Source organism: Condylura cristata, unplaced genomic scaffold, assembly GCF_000260355.1.
Source record: "Condylura cristata isolate star-nosed mole 26May11 unplaced genomic scaffold, ConCri1.0 scaffold00102, whole genome shotgun sequence".
Taxonomy (NCBI): domain Eukaryota; kingdom Metazoa; phylum Chordata; class Mammalia; order Eulipotyphla; family Talpidae; genus Condylura; species Condylura cristata.
Window position 1 is genome coordinate 33,233 of NW_004567203.1, and position 17,597 is coordinate 50,829.

General features: G+C 36.1%; 1 protein-coding gene across 1 annotated transcript in view; it reads left to right on the forward strand.

The window, feature by feature from the left end:
- Positions 1-244: 244 nt before the first annotated feature.
- The window catches only part of FBXO28 (F-box protein 28), a 27,530-nt gene continuing 10,177 nt past the window's right edge, over positions 245-17,597 (forward strand). The window contains exons 1-3 of the mRNA XM_004695706.2: positions 245-524; positions 10,868-10,977; positions 13,353-13,491. Coding sequence (XP_004695763.1) covers positions 258-524; positions 10,868-10,977; positions 13,353-13,491 — 516 coding nt within the window. The 5' untranslated portion in view covers positions 245-257. The remainder of the gene's footprint in view (positions 525-10,867; positions 10,978-13,352; positions 13,492-17,597) is intronic.

Below are 17,597 nucleotides of genomic sequence, written 5' to 3' on the forward strand. Positions count from 1 at the left end.
CTCACTAGTTTCAAATCTTATTTTCTTTTTTAAAAAGGGCCTACAACGATCACCTTCCCAGAAGTTTACTGATCTTCCTCAGTTCTACTTGAACAAACAGCGATTTGAGTCTTTCTCCGCCAGTCACTCCACAGGCTCCTCCTTCTTCTCCAGGTGTCCCCTCCCCGGTGAAGCAGGAGGAGGAAATGACGCACCGGAAGTGCCCCTGTTCCCCTTGCAGTGAGTTGGGGGGGTGTAAAAGGAATCAAACCCCCAAGATGGCGGCAGCGTCGGAGGAGCGGATGGCTGAGGAAGGAGGCGGCGGCCACGGCGACAGCGGCTCCTCTTCGGCCATCGGCTCTACCCAACGACTGCCCCCACCGCCCCCGCCCCAGGCCCCGCAGCCGGGGTCCCAGGCGCCCCCAGGCTCGGCGCTGGCTCCGGACCAGCTGCCTCAAAACAACACGCTGGTGGCGCTGCCCATCGTAGCCATCGAGAACATCCTCAGCTTTATGTCCTACGACGAAATTAGCCAGCTACGTCTGGTGAGGCCCCCGCGTTATCTTCTCCGCCTTCCCCTCTGGGCAGAGGTCTGGGGAGGGAGGGAGCCCCGCGAGCCACAATCGGCGCCAGAGCCTTGAGCGCGCCCCTCCCGCCCCAAAGTCTCTGTGGGCGCCGGTCGGCAGGGCTCGTCCCCACCCGCCCTTGCTTCAGCTCTGGGGGCGACTGCTTGAGGAAAACTTCCCTTGGAGGCCTTTTTGCCCCCCGCCCGGAAATGGGGACGCGGCGGGGGAGGTCGCGGGAGTTGGGCTTTCCTCCTCCGCCCGGCCTGAGCTGGAACGCCGGCGGGTCTGTCGCTCGCCTTTTGTATACACCTTCCAGCTGCTGGCCAAGGTTGCAGTAGCAAACTCCCAAGTGGGCGAATTGATCCCAGCCACGCTTGGTCTGTCTGCAAGAAGGACGCATTGTTCCCCCCGATCACCCAAGTTTCCTGGTCAGAGAAGATGAAGTAGGGTCGGTCAGTCCTTACCGACGCGCAGAGGTTCTAAGGAATTCAAACGCGTTCTCAGAGCCTCAAGCCCAGTGTCCTAGTTGACCAATGAAGTAGAGCCCTGAGAAATTACCATTCTGGCTTTGCCTTCACCCCTGATACTTCGCACCCAAAGTGAAGCAACTTGCTCCGTGATAGGTTTTGTTTTCTCTCTTTCAATTAATTTTCCAACTAGTGATTTACTCCCACCCACCAGCTTTGGGAGAGGCTTGATACCTTAAAATCATAGTTCAGACATGATTTATAAAAATTGTGAATTTGCCATTGGCATTTTACTTCATCCCTCCAGAGGTTTTAACAGAAGGTTGGAGGAATATCTTAGTTGAATCAGATATTTTGCTTCCTTTCATTGAGTTTATCTTTTCAGTGGCGAGGAAATTGAAGGGGGTGGACATTTTGATGTGCTTGCAAACCGATTCTGTGCAGAAACCAAGTCTGGTGGGGATTGTTTTAAAGAGGACAAAGACATTTCTGAATTTGCAGTGTGCTGACTTTTCTTATTAAAAAATAGGCCGTATTTTAGACTTGCACCTTTAGTTTAGAAATTATTATAGTTGCATTTTTGTAAAGAAGTCCTGTTTTTGAAAAGGAAGGTTATAAGTATTAATTCAAACTGATGGTTAGGGGTTTTTTTCCCCCCTAGTCGAACATGCCAACTTGCAGAATGGAAAGTTCTTCAGTTGAAACGTGATATTTCATTTTGATTGTCCCTGAGTTTGCAAAAGATATCATCCTAGAATTCCACCTAGAGTCTTAAATATGTCTGCAAATTGTTATAAAGGATCATGGTTGATCCTGTACATTCAAGTTTTCTGGAAATTGGGCATAACATTTGATTGAATTGAAACTTTGAGCTAGACAATAGCTTTGTAGAGCTTGGAATAGTCACAGTACTGTTTAAGTGTTGAAGAAAACTGTGGGGTTTTTGTTCATTTGTTAGTTGATTTCTTTTGTAAGAATTAAAAACATTTAAAGGGGAGGGTAGGGAGCAGTTAAAATACATCCCACAATTTATTAATAAGTGATATCTCTTTCAAGTGAAATAATTCAGCTGCATTCTTAATTTTGAAGCAGGTATCTATTCTAGGCTTTTAAGGAAACAAATTTGTGGTTTCTAACAAATTTTTTTCATAAGGAGTGCCTTATCACCCCTCCCCCCAAAAGATTCTGCAGCCAGTTTTATGTCCCAAAGATGTTTTCTCTCCTTTAGTAGTAGGAACTATTTTCTTTTTTAAAAGATTTATTTATTCATGCATACAGAACTGGGGTGCAGGCCAGAGGTGCAGGGTCAGTGAGAGGATTCACCAGAAACAGTATGGGGAGCAGAACTGGCAGGTTAACCCAAGTACACTGCTGAGGCGGAGCAGCAGGGGTGAGACAGGAGAGGTCTGCAGTGCCATGTGGGTCAGCTCTTTGGCTTGGGATCAAACTTGTGCTGAAGTGGTTGTCGCTAGCCACTTAGTGCTGTGCTCCCACCAGGGAAGTCCCTCGAACTAGTTTCTTATTCCTTTTTTTTTTCCTAGATAATTCTTCAACAGGTTACATGAATAATCTTGTGTGGAAATTTGTGATTGTAAGGTACAAGGATAATGTTCTTTCTTGCCACTAGGTGTTAGCATTAATTTAATTATGATCCTTTTATGAAATTGGCAGTCTAGAGATAGTGTGGGATAGGTGTTTTACTTGCCTTTGCAAGTGTAATCATTTACATCTAAAGACTCATTTGCCCCAAAACAAGGGACTTTAAAGTATGCTTCTCTCGAGCGTGCAGGTTATGTGGTTCCTTTTACTATAAGCATATTTAAAGACGAATTAAGACTGGAATATGCTTGGAAGAAAATGATAACTAAGAGCAGAGTTAGTTTCCATAAAACTAAATGTCAAATATTCAGTGACTGATAGCTAGTTTATGAATTGTTTGTATTTGATTTTTCCCCCTTCCTAGTTTACTTATTAGAACTTCCATTGTTAGCACAACCCATGCCCTTGCTACTCTGTATTTTCTTTAAAAGATTTGTTCCACTTGAAATTGCTGAAGTAACATTTTTCTATTTTTGTATAATTTAGTTGATGATAGTCTTTGTTTCCTATTGCCATTAATAATTGAAATTTGAGTCTGCAGTCCATCTATTTACAAAGGACTGTCCAAATGCCTTACTACTTTTTTTTTACCCTGCCATTGACTTTTGCTCCAAACATGCACCCGGATCCTGGAAATCCTGGTTACACAAAAATAGTTCTTCAAATATTTAACTCCCACAATTTAAAATTTAAAATTATTTGTCTGAACACAACTTTTGAAATGACAGAACGTACTTTGAGTTGTTTTCAGTGAATCAGACAAATTTGTGCTGATGCAGCACTAGACTCTCCTAGGCTCCCTTGACAGGTATGAACATATTTTAAATCTGAGTTTCTAAGAAGTGAGGGCCTGTCCCTCTTTAGGGAGAATATCAAAACTAACTGGCTTGTGAGCACAATGTTCTCACTGAAGGCTTTTAAAAAATATTTTAGTGCAATCCTATAAAATTTTCCCTCTTTCTAGTTCCTGTCAATTTATTGGAATCTTATTAATTTTGGACATAAATTTGACAAAAGATTAAACTCAGAATTCTTATCTAGAATGAAATTTTAGATGATCCATAAGACAAATACATGAAATGAATGAATGAAATTCTAGAATGATCAATAAGACAAATACATGTTTTCATCCAAAGGTGTTTCTGTAGAGCATCCTAACAACTTAAATTGGTTACCCATTTATGGTTCTTGTTGTGTTTCTGACGCTATGATAATTTTAGTTAGAGACAGCGTTGAATGTACAGGTATAGCACTCTTCTGCTGCTTCTTTTAGTAGTGTATTCCAATAAATCTGCCTTTTCTGTTTTCAAAAAAAGAGGGAGTATGAGAAACAATTATTTTTTCTTTAAAGTATGTAAGTTGTCTTCCTCATATTGCTGGTTCTTAGTTTTTTATTTTCTGTTGGACACCCTTAACTCTCCTAAAAGGTATGGGGAACTAATAGCGCTTAGCTTAGAAAATTCTGGGAAACACAGAATACCTAGTACACATTCCATTAGCTGTCAGAACAATGTCATCATTGCTTCTGGAAAACTCCACCGTATTTTGCGAGAGAATGCAAATGAAAGTGGCACATAATATTGTAGTATTAAGCAAGTAGTTTGACTTCAAGGACCCTCAAAAGAATTTTGGATGTCCCAGAGCTATTGTGAGAACCACTGCTCAATATTGCCATATTTTTGGAGGCATATACGCTGATTTTTGTTTTTGTCCACCCTCCCCCTCTTCTGGTTATTGATTTTATACAGGTAAAAATATACAATTTTCAGCAGATTCAGCTCTCCCAGTGAAGGGGTTTGGTCAGTAACCCCGATGACCAACCCTGATGATAATTGGTTTGGTGACCAACCCTGATGATAATTTCCTCATTGAGACAGAAAGTACGTGTGTATCTTCTGTGAGTGCCTGGATAACAAATGTAAGATAGTTCATACAAGAATGTTGAGATTTATCAGGAGGGTTTAATCAGGAGAGGCTTTCTTAAGATAGTGAGTTTTTAATCTACTTTTTCTGTAAAGTAGGAAAAAATATGTATAATGTAATGAAGTAATTGGAGAAATGTGACTTATTAGAGAGAATAAGATGAGATTGAATTCGGAAGTTTGGCATTTTAGATGTCCTAGATTAGTGTCAGATTCCACTACTTCCCACCATTTTTATTTAAGGCCAGTCAAATTTGAGAATAAAAAAAGAAAACTTCATTCCTTATCATCATCAATATTTCCTGAAAGAAACCAGATAAACCTATGTACCCTGGTAAATTGAGTAGTATACATTCTTAGAGTATTGAAGGTGAGCTGTGCATAGAAATTCAGTTTTATGATTTGTGAGACTAGCAGCAAAAGATAACTTCTGATAGAGGTTTCTACCAGCCATGTCCTTATGTCTTTCTAACATCTTGCACTTAAGGTTGATTGAGATAAACAAACACATGGGTTTTTGCCTGCAACCTCTTCTTTGTTTCCCTACCTTAGCAGAGATCTGTACCTAAGTTCACCTTGCATCCATTATTGCACTTAATGTATTATTTTGAGATATCTTTGGATGTGCCTGATAAATGTAAGCTCCATGAGGGTGACTTTTCCTTTCAACATGAATCTTTATGGCCTTAGTCTGTGATACAATAATTAAAACTTAGTAAGTAATAGAAAATATATGCCACTGTGAAATAAAAGCCTTCTTTGTAGAATATATTAGTACTTGGTATGCTCCAACAAAAAGATTTGAAAAGCTTTTGTTTTAAAGATTTTAGTTCACCCATAATGTCCTAAATATCTTCAAGACTATTTTAAGAAGCCGAGTGACTAAAATAAAGAACTCTTATGAGAATCAGAATTGGTTATTCAGAAACAATGGTTAAAAGGCTTTCCATGTTATTTTCAGGATTCACTGTAGAAATCTTGGGGACAAATTTTTCTTCCTACTTTTTTTTGCAGGCTCAAAATAAAAGTGAAATCTAAGGGGATACTCAGAACTTTAAGTTTGTTGTATTTCTATCTGCAGATAATAATACCTCTCTGTCTCTGTAGTATTATATCTTAAGCAGTTCACACCAATTAGATAAAAATTTTTATAAAAGATTAATATTCTTATGAAGGAATAGATTATATTCATATTTTCAATAGATGAGGGAAACAAAGGTGTGTTTACTGAATAAAAAATACAGGACAAGAAAAAAAAACAAAATGGTGTAGCTCATTTGTTACTCACATATGCTTTATCTGTCACTTACCTGCTTAATCCCCACTTTAAATAAGATGTAAATATAGAGATATTACCCCTAAATATGTCTTTCATATAATCTGAGTATGTTCAGTTCAGTGGATTTAACATTACATTTTATGGTGAGATTGCCTAGTTGTCCCCAAAATCTTTTATATAGCTTTGTAGAAGGGGAATGGAAGAGTTTTGAATTTAATAAATCTTTTTAATCTAGAATAATCCTACCACTATTTTTATGTCATTGACTTTTTGAAGACTTCAAACCAGATGGTTTGTCTTAATTGTTCCCCATGAATTTTGAGAGGATTACAGGAAGACTTTGATCTGTCAGTAGTTCCTGGGACAAAACCCCATTAATGTCCATAAAATCCCATATTGCCTCAAGAAGTCTTACTTTTTAGGGTCATGCCAACAGTTTCTGTGGAACCATAAGATGAGAACCTAATCAACTGAGAATAATTATTTTGTACAAAGTAACTACCGATTTAAAAATATAGAAATTATAAGACCTGAGTAATTGGAAGACCTTAAATAAATCATATAACTTCTCATAGTCTCAGTTTTTCTCACAGTGAAAAGAAATGAATAGATTGTGGTATTTTAAACTCCTTTCAGTTTGTGGGGCTAATCTTTGATGATAGGTTCTGAATCAATTGGAGAAAATGTATTTGAGAATTATAAAGTATCAAATGCTTACATAAAGAGTTTCACTCTATTACAATATTTCCTTGATTCTGTTTCATGTTTTAACATTTTTGAAATCTGAATACATCTTAATTAACTTGTATGAGGGAGGCCCTTTTTTTTCTAGAGGAACTTTTACTAAAATTGATAGCATCTTGAAAGTTTCTACAACATCTTAAAATTATAAAGTTCCAGCATACTATATTCCAGGCCCTAAGACATCTGAGAAAGGAATGCTACCAATTACAGCTGTTGCTATGTATATTGTAAGACCATTCCACTGTCAAATGCTGAAATATGAAAAATATATGTTAAAATTAACTAAGATTTCATGTTAAAGATTAGGTTTTAACAGGAAAATTGTGGTTTTCACAAATTTGTGTTGTATGTCTTGCATTGTTAAGGAGCATGGTATCACAACAAATTGGAATATACTTCTGAACAAATACAAATACAAATTTTTAGTATTTTCTAAAATTAGAAAATAATAAAAAGAACAAACATGACATTTTAAAACTGAAAAGTAAATAAGGAAAACCACATCTATATGCACATATTAGAACAGCAAGTAACAGAGACCTAGGCTAAATGTCTTTATTGTAAACTGACTTACTCCTTTTGTTTTTATAGTGTATATTTTTACTAATTTCTAGTTGTTCCATTGTTTATGACATAGTTCATAGTCTTTATTAGAATTATATTTTACTGCCTTGGTAATTTGCCAAATTGCTAGGATTTTTGTTTTGTTTAATAACCATTGAAATAAATTTTCTTTCCTTTAGCCTTGGGAAATCACTGATGTAGAGCTACAATTTATTTACATGAGACGCTTTTGTATTGCAAGATAGAATACATTGTCAGCGTTTACTTTTAAACTGCTTACCTTAGGGGAAATTAGTATATTTCTGTTTTCCAGAGGTCACTTTGCTTCTGTCTGAATGTTCAACAAAAGATACTTGATCTGTTCTGTTTTTGCGCTGTTGGTCAGTCAGTGCTTACAGAACATTCATGAAAGGACGAGTGTTACATTAAATACTCTTTTCTTATAGTACCAACTAATGCTTAAAATCTTTTTGACTTTTGTAATGCTATTCTAATTTGTCTTTGTGACTTCCTGTTATCTGGTCTTTTTACAACTTCTAACTATAAATGACAGTTGGAGGTTCATCTGTAAGCCTTTATTTTCTTATCTTTTCACTTCTTTATTTGGGGTTAGTGTACAGTGCTTTCAGCAATCTCATTGTAAAATTTCTAAAACCATCCTTTATCCTAACATAGTTGCTACCAAAAATGACCTATCAACTGTCCCACTACCAGATCTTTCTACTGTTGGAAAGATCCATAGTTGTTTCTCATTATTGTCAGTTCCACTTAAAATGGGAAATTTTATTCTTCTCATCTGATTGCTGTTTACACATCTGATCTTCCTTCAGAAATAGTCATCCTGGTCATTCATTCCAGACTTTGTACCTTTGCATATGTCATCTCTAATTTAACAGTCCTTGCTCTCATTTCCTTCAAAGCCTAATTCAAATCTTGTATCATACAAAGTCTTCCTTGGTTAACAGACCTGGTTATTTATTCACATTCTCATCACCCAATAAGTAATTGTCCTAGTTGGTACTTATATATCCAGTTGTGTTTCTAAATTATTAAAAACTAGATCCCAATAGCAAAACTCTAGTATAATAAATTATTTAGACAGTAGTAGTAACTTATTACCACTGGTAATAATAGACCTTTTTCTCACAAACACATATTCCAATTTTACTGAGACATAGTTGATGTAGTGCTGTATAAGTATACAGTGTGTCATAATGTTGTGAGATTATTACCACAATAATTTAATTCCATTATTTCATCTCAAATTATCAGAGGTCTGTACAGTCCAAAAAGGCAAAGTTATATTAAGAGGATACCTCACAACAAATAGTTTTAATGGCAAACAGTGAAAATTGAGGGTTTTATAGTTCCCAACTTTGATTTTTCTGAGGCACCACTTTTAAGACTTTGGGGCATTTTTCTTTGATTTAATATTACATGTTGATTTTATATTATGAAAGATAAGAATTTAACCTTTTCTCTTTTTTAGCCTCATGACACATACTCTTTACCTTCCTTTAACAATACCTTAACAGCTTCTTTTACCTCACTTTTATGCCAGTGTTTTTGGCAACATAGTTATTCAGGGTTAGAGCACTTGTTCTCAGTGTGTGGCCCAGGAATCCCAGAGAGATTATCAAGACCTTTTTGGGAAGTATATAAGATTAGAAATATTATCATTATAGTTATGAAGTTATTTAAATTTTTACTCATTCTTCCCGTCATTATGTGATATCATACAAATAGCAAATAAAACCTGTGCTTATATTTTGTGTTTTCTAAACTTAGACAAATGTTGCTAACTTAGAAATAAATTCTGCCATATTTAAAATATCATTTATTAGCATTATTCTTAGCACATTAAATTAAGACTTTGTTTTAATTGAATTGAAAAGAACTGTGTTCCTGAATTCATTTGGCATGCTGTGATTTAGGTAGTATCTAGTATTTATTATCAGACTATTTAAATCTTCATTAATTTCCATTCTATTGGAATTTTTATCCTGGTGGTGTTCTTGTATTTTCAAAATAAAGCAAATTACTCTCTGGCATTTGTGTTTGGGTTCTAGACAGAAAATGCACCTGCCTGACTGACTTTACCTTGATAGATATTTGTCTCAATGTCTTGCATCTATACAATGTCTTAACATCTATACAATCACCTACCTATACAGTGAAAATGAACTTTCAGGTTGATGATTGTGACACTGCAAATTTCTCAGGAATCAAAGAACAGATAATTTTGTACAGTAAGTTTCATTAAGATAGAAAAAAATATTTAGGCACCTCCCTGGTGGCTCAGGGGTTAAAGTCTCAGTGCTATCCAGCTGTCACCAGTCACTGCTTCATCAGTTCCATCCCCAACCAAGGAGCTGACCCATGTGGTGCAGCAGACCTCTCCTGTCCCCCCATGCTGCTCACCTCAGCATTGTATTTCAGTACATCTGCCTGTTCTGCTCCCCACTCTGTCTCTAGTGAATTCTCTTTTCCCCTCCACTGCTGCCTACAACCCAGTTCTTGGATGCATCAATAAAATAAATATTTTTCTTTTTTTAATGAAAAATCAAAGAAACTGGGCTATCTAGAAATATAGCAACTAAGGGTATGAAGCATAGTGTTTTACATAGCACTTTAGAGTTTACCAACTGATGAGTATGTTTTGTTTCATTTAATTCTAATAATACCCCCTTTGAGTTAGATATTATTCACATTTTACAAATGACTGATTCCAGCTTTCAAATGGTAGTTAACTTGCTCAAGAATGCATAAAAATTGGGCATAAATATGAGTCTTCTGACTTTTCATCCTGTTTTTATTGTATAAAGACACCAAGTTCCAGAACAGTTAGTTATATGTTAAAATATTTTTGAGGATATAATACGATTTAGGATAGAACCCTAGCCATCATGAACTCTCTGTAATTATCTCAGATCCCTAGAAGAGGGACTCTTCTCTGAATCTGCCTGCGCTCACTCTCAAGTGTGTGCTGTCACCTACAATAAAGCTTCATTTAACAACAAAAACATCACTAGAAATAAATAAAATTGTTACTCTGGTAAAAGCTCTTAAAAACTTTGTGAGAAGTTAATTTCTGCTTAAGTAAACATTTTTGGCTCGAGGAGAATTTTCTTTCAAACATTAAAAACCTTTGGGCCCTCCCTGGTGGCTAACTGGTTGAAACACTATCTGAAACTATCTGAAGCCACTGCAGCAAGAGTTCAATCCCTGACTGAGGAAGTGATGCTTATGGTGTAGCAGACCTCTCCTGTCCCAGCAGCTGCTCCCCTCAGCAGTGTATGTCAGTCAGTCTGCCTGTTCTGCTCCCCATTCTATCTCTGGATGAATCCTCTCAGCACCATTCCCCTTCCCCCCACACTTCTGGCCTGCACCCCAGCTCTTATATGCATAAATAAATCTTGAAAGAAAAAGGCCTTTGGCTATTTTCTTGTACTGATCTTCAGGGTGTTACCTGACCATAATACTTGGAATATATTCAGAACACTTAATAAATATCTAAATAGAAGTCAAGTATTTCTTGCCTATGCATAATACTAGTTTCTTAATGCAGTAGTGCAAGAATTTTAATGAGCAATTCACCCACATATACTAATTCAAAAATCCAGACAGCAAATTGGGGGACAACATTAGTAAAAAGATAAAAAGAGTTTCTAGTCTGAGTCATGATCAAAATTGATGATAATTTGATTGTTACTTTTTAAAATTCTTTCTCCTTTTCTTTCCCCATAGGTTTGTAAAAGAATGGACTTGGTCTGCCAGAGAATGTTAAATCAGGGATTTCTAAAAGTGGAGAGGTACCATAATCTATGTCAGAAACAAGTTAAAGCACAACTTCCAAGGTGTGTTATTGTTAGCAATAATTTATAATTGGTGGTTTCATTTAATTTTTTTTTAAGTCCCACAGTTTAATGGTTTCCAAGATTTTATAAAAACAAAGGGTACAGGGATCACTATAAGTGACTTTTGCTGTGGTTTATCTTTTGCACCATAGCTGTTCAACATTTTACTTTACTGGAAATTCTAGCCATGGCAGTGAGATATGAAAATAAAAGACATCCATATTGACAAGGAAAAAAATAAAACATTCTAATTTCAAATGACATGATATTGTATGATGTGAACCTTGTATATAAGACTATAATAATTAATTGTTAGAGCAATAAACCAGTTCAGAGATACAATATGCCAAATTTATATACAAGTCAGTTGTATAATTGTATACATTAGTAATAAACTATCTAAAAATGAAGTTAGAATGATAGTTCTATTTACAGTACCATCAAAAAGAATAAAAATATAGTGACAAATACAACAGAAGTAGTGAAAGACTTGTGTGTTAAAATCTACCAAAAAAAAAATCTACAAAACACTGTTAAAAGAAATTAATGACAAAATATCCTATGCTCATAGATTAGGTAAGTCCTTACTGTAAAAATAGCAACAGTTTCCAAATTGATCTATATATTTATTATGATCCCTCTTAAAATACTGTCTTTTTTGCAGAAACTGATGAACTGAACTTTGAATTCCTCTAGTAATACAAAAGACTCAGAATAAGAAATCTGGACAAATGAAGACCAAACTTAGAGGATGCCATATTCCAATTTCAAAACTTAACACAAAGCTACTGTAACTGAAACAGTGTAGTACTGACACACATATAGATATAGGTTAATGGAATTGAGAGTCCATAAATAAATCCTTAGCATTTTTAGTCACTTGCTTTTGAACAGGGATGCTGACAGTTCAACAGTAAAAAAAACTACTGTTTTCTATGATGCTGTGACATGAAAATGAAATTGAACACCTTATTCATACTATTCAAAAAAATAACTCAAAATCAAAACTTAAGGGTGTCAGTGCTATACCATAAAACATGTAGACGAAAACATAACCCTTCATGAAGTTGGATTTCTAGTAGGTGATTATTTCTTAGGTTTGATACTGAAAGTATAAGTAATTAAAAAAAAAACAATGCAGGCCAACCAGACTTAAGCACTACTTAAAACTTTTCTGATTCTAAGGACGCCATTAAGAAAATGAAAGAGGGGCCTCCTTGGGTGGTACAAAGGGCTAAGTCTCAGCACTATGAAGCTATCTCCAGCCACTGCAGCACTTTGATCCCTGGCCAAAGAGCAAACCCACATGGCACAGCAGACCTCTCCTGTCTCATTCGCTGTTCCCCTCAGCAGTGGATTTCAGTAGATCCACCTGTCTGGTGAATCCTCTCACCTCTCTGCACCTCTGGCCTACACCCCAGCTCTTATATGCATAAATAGTTTTGTTTTGTTTTAAATGAGAAGACAAGGAGAAAACATTTTCAGCTCTCAAAATATCACTGATGCAAGATTTGTATATAGCTAGTATCAGGAATTTTTATAACTTGACATTAAAAAGATGACCAAATTTTAAAATGGGCAAAAGATTAAATGGGCTTATCTTTGAAAAAGATACCAACAAGCACACAAAAGAAGTTCAACATAATTAGAAATTAGGGCATTGCAAATCAAAACATTGTGGGATACCACTTTACACTCATTAGAAGAGCTAAAATAACAAAGGTTGGGAAGGATATGGGCAAATTAGATCTTCATTTGTAACTGGGAAAATTGTAAAGTGGAGTACATACTTTAGAAAAGAGTTTGTTCCTCAAAAAGTTAAACAGAGTTACTATATGACCTGGCATAAAAATATGTCTGCACAAAAACTTTTAAGGGAGTATTCATAGTAGCATTATTCATAGCCAAAAAATAGAAACCCCAAATCCATCAACTGACACGTAATCTTAATCATGGTATCTTGACATAAGGTTATTTGCCAGAAGTAAAGAGTAGTAATATGTGCTCTAGTATAGATAAACCTTAAGAACTATTTTAAGTGAGAACAGACCAAAAATGTCCAATATATATATAAAATGTCACCTATAGTTGCTTGTATGTATGTCCATGTGTGATTGTTTATCTGATTTCTTTGAATCCAATGACTTAGTATAACACAAAAAAAATCCATTTTTCCCCCAAATATTTTATCAGTGGGTACCAGTCCTTGGCAAGAATTTTTGGACATAGTGACTCACTTATCATTAGTTTTAAGTTATGGCTCAATTGCAGATTTCTGAATTAACATGTAATTGTTAGACCATTTTCATTAAAGCATTTTGATTACATTGTAGTCCACAGTACTTCTTTAATGATTTTTTTTTTTTTAATTATAGGAGAGAGTCGGAAAGGAGAAACCATTCACTAGCTCGTCATGCAGACATCCTTGCTGCAGTTGAAACAAGGCTATCACTACTAAACATGACTTTCATGAAGTATGTGGATTCCAACCTCTGTTGCTTTATCCCAGGAAAGGTAAAATAGAATTTCTTATCTAGAATGGGTAGATTGTGCTCTGTGAACTTTAAATTATTAAAAGTTACACATTGAATTTTGAAATATCAGACTTATTCATACTTCTGAATAAGTTTCTAGAATTAATTTGTTTAGCTTCTATATAAGAATTCATGTGACTATGATTTATTTGTTCTCTATATTTAAACTTGTAATTATGAAATAAACAAAGCCCTACTTAGTTAGAGAAGCTTGTTGAGAATTCATAAAATTCATGGGCCTCCTTGGCGGTATAGCGGGTGAAGTCCTAGCCCTGTCAAACTATCTCTAGCCACTGCTGCTAAATTCAATCCCATCCAGGGAGCAGACCCGCATCGTACAGCCTGTCTCACCCATGCCCCCCTCCGCAGTGTGTTTCTTTCTTTAAAAAGAAAAACAAAAAAAAGATTTGTTTATTTATGCATACAAGAACTGGAGTCCAGGCCAGAGGTGTGGGGGCAGGGGTGAGAGGACCCTCTGGAGACAGAGTAGGGAGCGGAATAGGCATATGTACTGAAATACACTGCTGAGGGGGGTGCAGGGGAGTTAGGGTCAGAACAGGTCTGCCACACCTCCCTGGTGGGGGAATCAAACTGATGCTGCAGCAGCTGTGGATAGATTCACATACTTCACTTTAACATGTTAGGCTACCAGGGAGAGCCCTCAGCAGTGTATTTCAGTGGATCCACCTGTTCTGCTCCCTACTCTGTCTCTGATGAATCCTCTCACCCCCTGCACCTCTGGCCTACACTTCAGAGGTATCCATAAATAAAATAAAAATAAATTTTTTTTTAAGAATTCGTAATTTTTTTTGAGCTTTTATTCTTAGTTAAGATGTCAGAGATAAAATGAACTGATACTCATTCTCCCTCCCTTCAAGAAAGATCCCACCTTTCTACTACTGATCATGCATTCATAAATGTCTTGCTTCTTGAATTGAGTGTAAATGCTGTTTTGCTGCATAGTTGATGTTGGCAAAAGTCCTCTTAACAGGACTAATTAATTGGTTGGAACTAATTAATATTTAATAAAATGTGAATGTTCTCTTTTACTTACATAAATAATTAACATTGGCAAAATTGTACTTCTTCCATTTAAAGTATGATGTCTGTATTTGGGAAGAATCCTGTTTCTTATTATTTTATTTGAAATAATCTTTGGTGAGTCTCACTTCCTTAATATTTTGAAAGATTCTATAAAAGGGTGATTCTTCACCATTTAGTTTCTGATTCTTGTACCAAATTTGATCAAATCTGATTTACTGGCCTCAAAAACAAGAGTTCCTGAGTTCATTGAAGTAGTACAGATTGTCTTCTATAGACTTACTTTTTATTGCCTATCTTATTGTTACAAGATGAATATTTAACGGTCCTCTTATAGTTTTCATAACCTCAAAGATAACTCAATCACAGGTTACAACAGGAGTTTAGAGTTTGCAGCAGAGTTCATATGGCCTGTAAAAACTCAGCTACTGGCCTATATAGAAGTTGCTTTGTCTTTGTTCTCATTGATTAGAATCATGTAGTTGGAATAATCTTTTTACTAACAAAAAATTGAGGTTAAATCTAGTTGAGTCCTGCAGAATTTTGGGACCTCTTGCTGACTTCTCACTTTAAATTCTAGTACCAAAATAAAAGAACAAAACTAAGGTGCAGGTGAAGCAAAGGCAAGTAGCCAGTTTTCAAGATCTGTTAGATTGGGCCCTCCTCCCTGGTGGCACAACAGGTTAAATCACAGCACTACAAAGCTAGCCACAAGTTCAATCCCCAGTCAGGGAGGTGGCTCAGCAGTGTACTTTGTCAGTCTGCCTTGTTCTGTACCCCACTGTCTGGTAAATCCTCTCACTGTCCCTATATCTCTGACCTATATCCCAGTACTGTATGCATAAGTAAACAAATCTTTATTTAAAAAAAAAAATGATGCATTAGATCCCGTTGGACATTTAATTTGTACAGCTTCTTTACTGAAATCTTTAGCTTCCCACAATAAAAGAACAAAGGAATTTATTTGTATATACCCGTCTGTCTCCTTTCTTGTCATTGTTTTCATCTTATAGTTATGAAATACTTTGATTCTTAGAGCACTTCCATATACATTATCTCATTTACTTTCCAACACCACCATGTAAAGTATATGGAACAAGAATTACTATTCCTGTTTCATTGATACCAAACTTCATGAAAGTTGCATTTTAGTTCTGATTTCTCAGTTGTTTTCCTTTTTTGCCTTAACAGTACCCATTCTCATGAATTTAATGATTTCTTTTTCTTCTGCATCTGAACTTGATTGGAAAAGCAACTCCCAGTAACAAATAATTGTACTTATTTCAATCTTAACTACCTTTGGATTATTTTGTTTCTTAAAGAGCCATCTTTATAGCTTTATATTTTGCCTAAAATAACTCTGTATATACCCAGAATATTGCTCTCTTATGTTAGCTGGTCCTTTTATCTTATTTAAACTAACATTAACTGTTAACTTTGAACACAGTTTGTAGTATTTTGGCTTTATGATTGTTCTCTTACATGTTTTCATCCTTTTACATCCTGCCTTCAGAACATAAAGACTTGATATTTATTTTCTGTATGCTTAAATGGGGACATTTTACAAGATAATTTTCTTTTAGCTTAACATATTGACTCGATTTGGTATATGGTCTCCACTAGGATATTTTTATTTTCCTCAAAATGGGTAATACTTAAAAATGAAAATTTAACAGCTTTTATACATTAAAGAGAATTAATTTTTGTGATTTTGTATAGAGTATATAATTTTGTTAAAAATGCAGGTCTGCAGTAAGCATTTTATTTCATAAATTGTTCTTCACAAGGTACTAAAGTGAATCTGGATAGTAAAAACATTGTAGTTTTTTTTTTTTCTTTATGCTACAAAAACTGGGGTGTAGGCCAGAGTGCAGGGAGTGAGAGCATTCACCAGACACAGTGGGAAGCAGAACAAGCAGATCTATTGAAATACACTGCTGAGGGGAGCAGTGGGCGAGACAGGAGAGGTCTGCTATACCATGTACATCAGCTCCCTGGCCAGGGATAGAACTTAGGCTTCAATGGCTGCAGGTAGTTTTTTAGTGCTGAGACTTAGCTCTTTGCACCACCAGGGTGGCAAAAAAAAAAAACATTATAGCTTAGCTGCTATGTACAGAAATTTGGCCCTTTAACAGTTGCTACCCAGAAAAATTATATTTTAAATTGTTCTCTGAAACAGCAATCATATTTACTCTTAAAACTAATGCTAGGGGGCCCTCCCTGGTGGCTCAGCGGGTTAAAGCACTGCACTAAGAAACTTAAGCCATTTCCGCATGAGTTCGATCCCCGCCTGCCCGGAAGGAGATCCACATGGCGCGGCAGACCTCTCCTGACTGCTCCCCTCAGCAGTGTACTTCATCGATCTGCTTGTTCTGCTCCCCACTCTGTCCCTGTTGAATACTCTCACCCTCCGCATCTCTGGCCTGTACCCCAGTTCTGTATGAATAAATAAATCTTTAAAAAAAAAAAACTAATGCTAGGTTAAAGATGCCAGAATCCCAGATAACATCTTTATACAACAACATTGTTTCATATTAGGGGGAGAATAACCAATTCCTGGTAGGGTCACTTGTCTGTATGGACTTTACTTGTTCTCCTCAGGTCTATGGATTTTCTCTGGATACTCAGGATTTCTCCTACATTCCAAAGATGTACATGTTAGGTTCATTGCTCTTGCTCAGTTATCCATCTTAATGAGGGTGGGTGTGAGTGTGCCTTGGATGGAAAGATGTCCTGTCCAGGGTGGGTTCCACCTAGTACTCCGAGCTGCTAGAACAGACTCTGACCACCTGGACCCAACCTGTAGTAAATGGGTTAGAAAATGAATGAATGGATGAATGGGAATGGTTTTTAATATTAGAAATATTTTGAGTATTTTAAAGAACTTAGGTAATACTATGAATAGAAATATACCATGGGGATTTAACGCTTGTTTTTCTCAAGTCGTCTATGGTAAAATTAGTTTCACCATAAGTTATAGAGTCACAGTTTTAAAAAAACGTACTAGCAAAGTTAAGTGCATTTACTTTACCTTTTTTTTTTTTT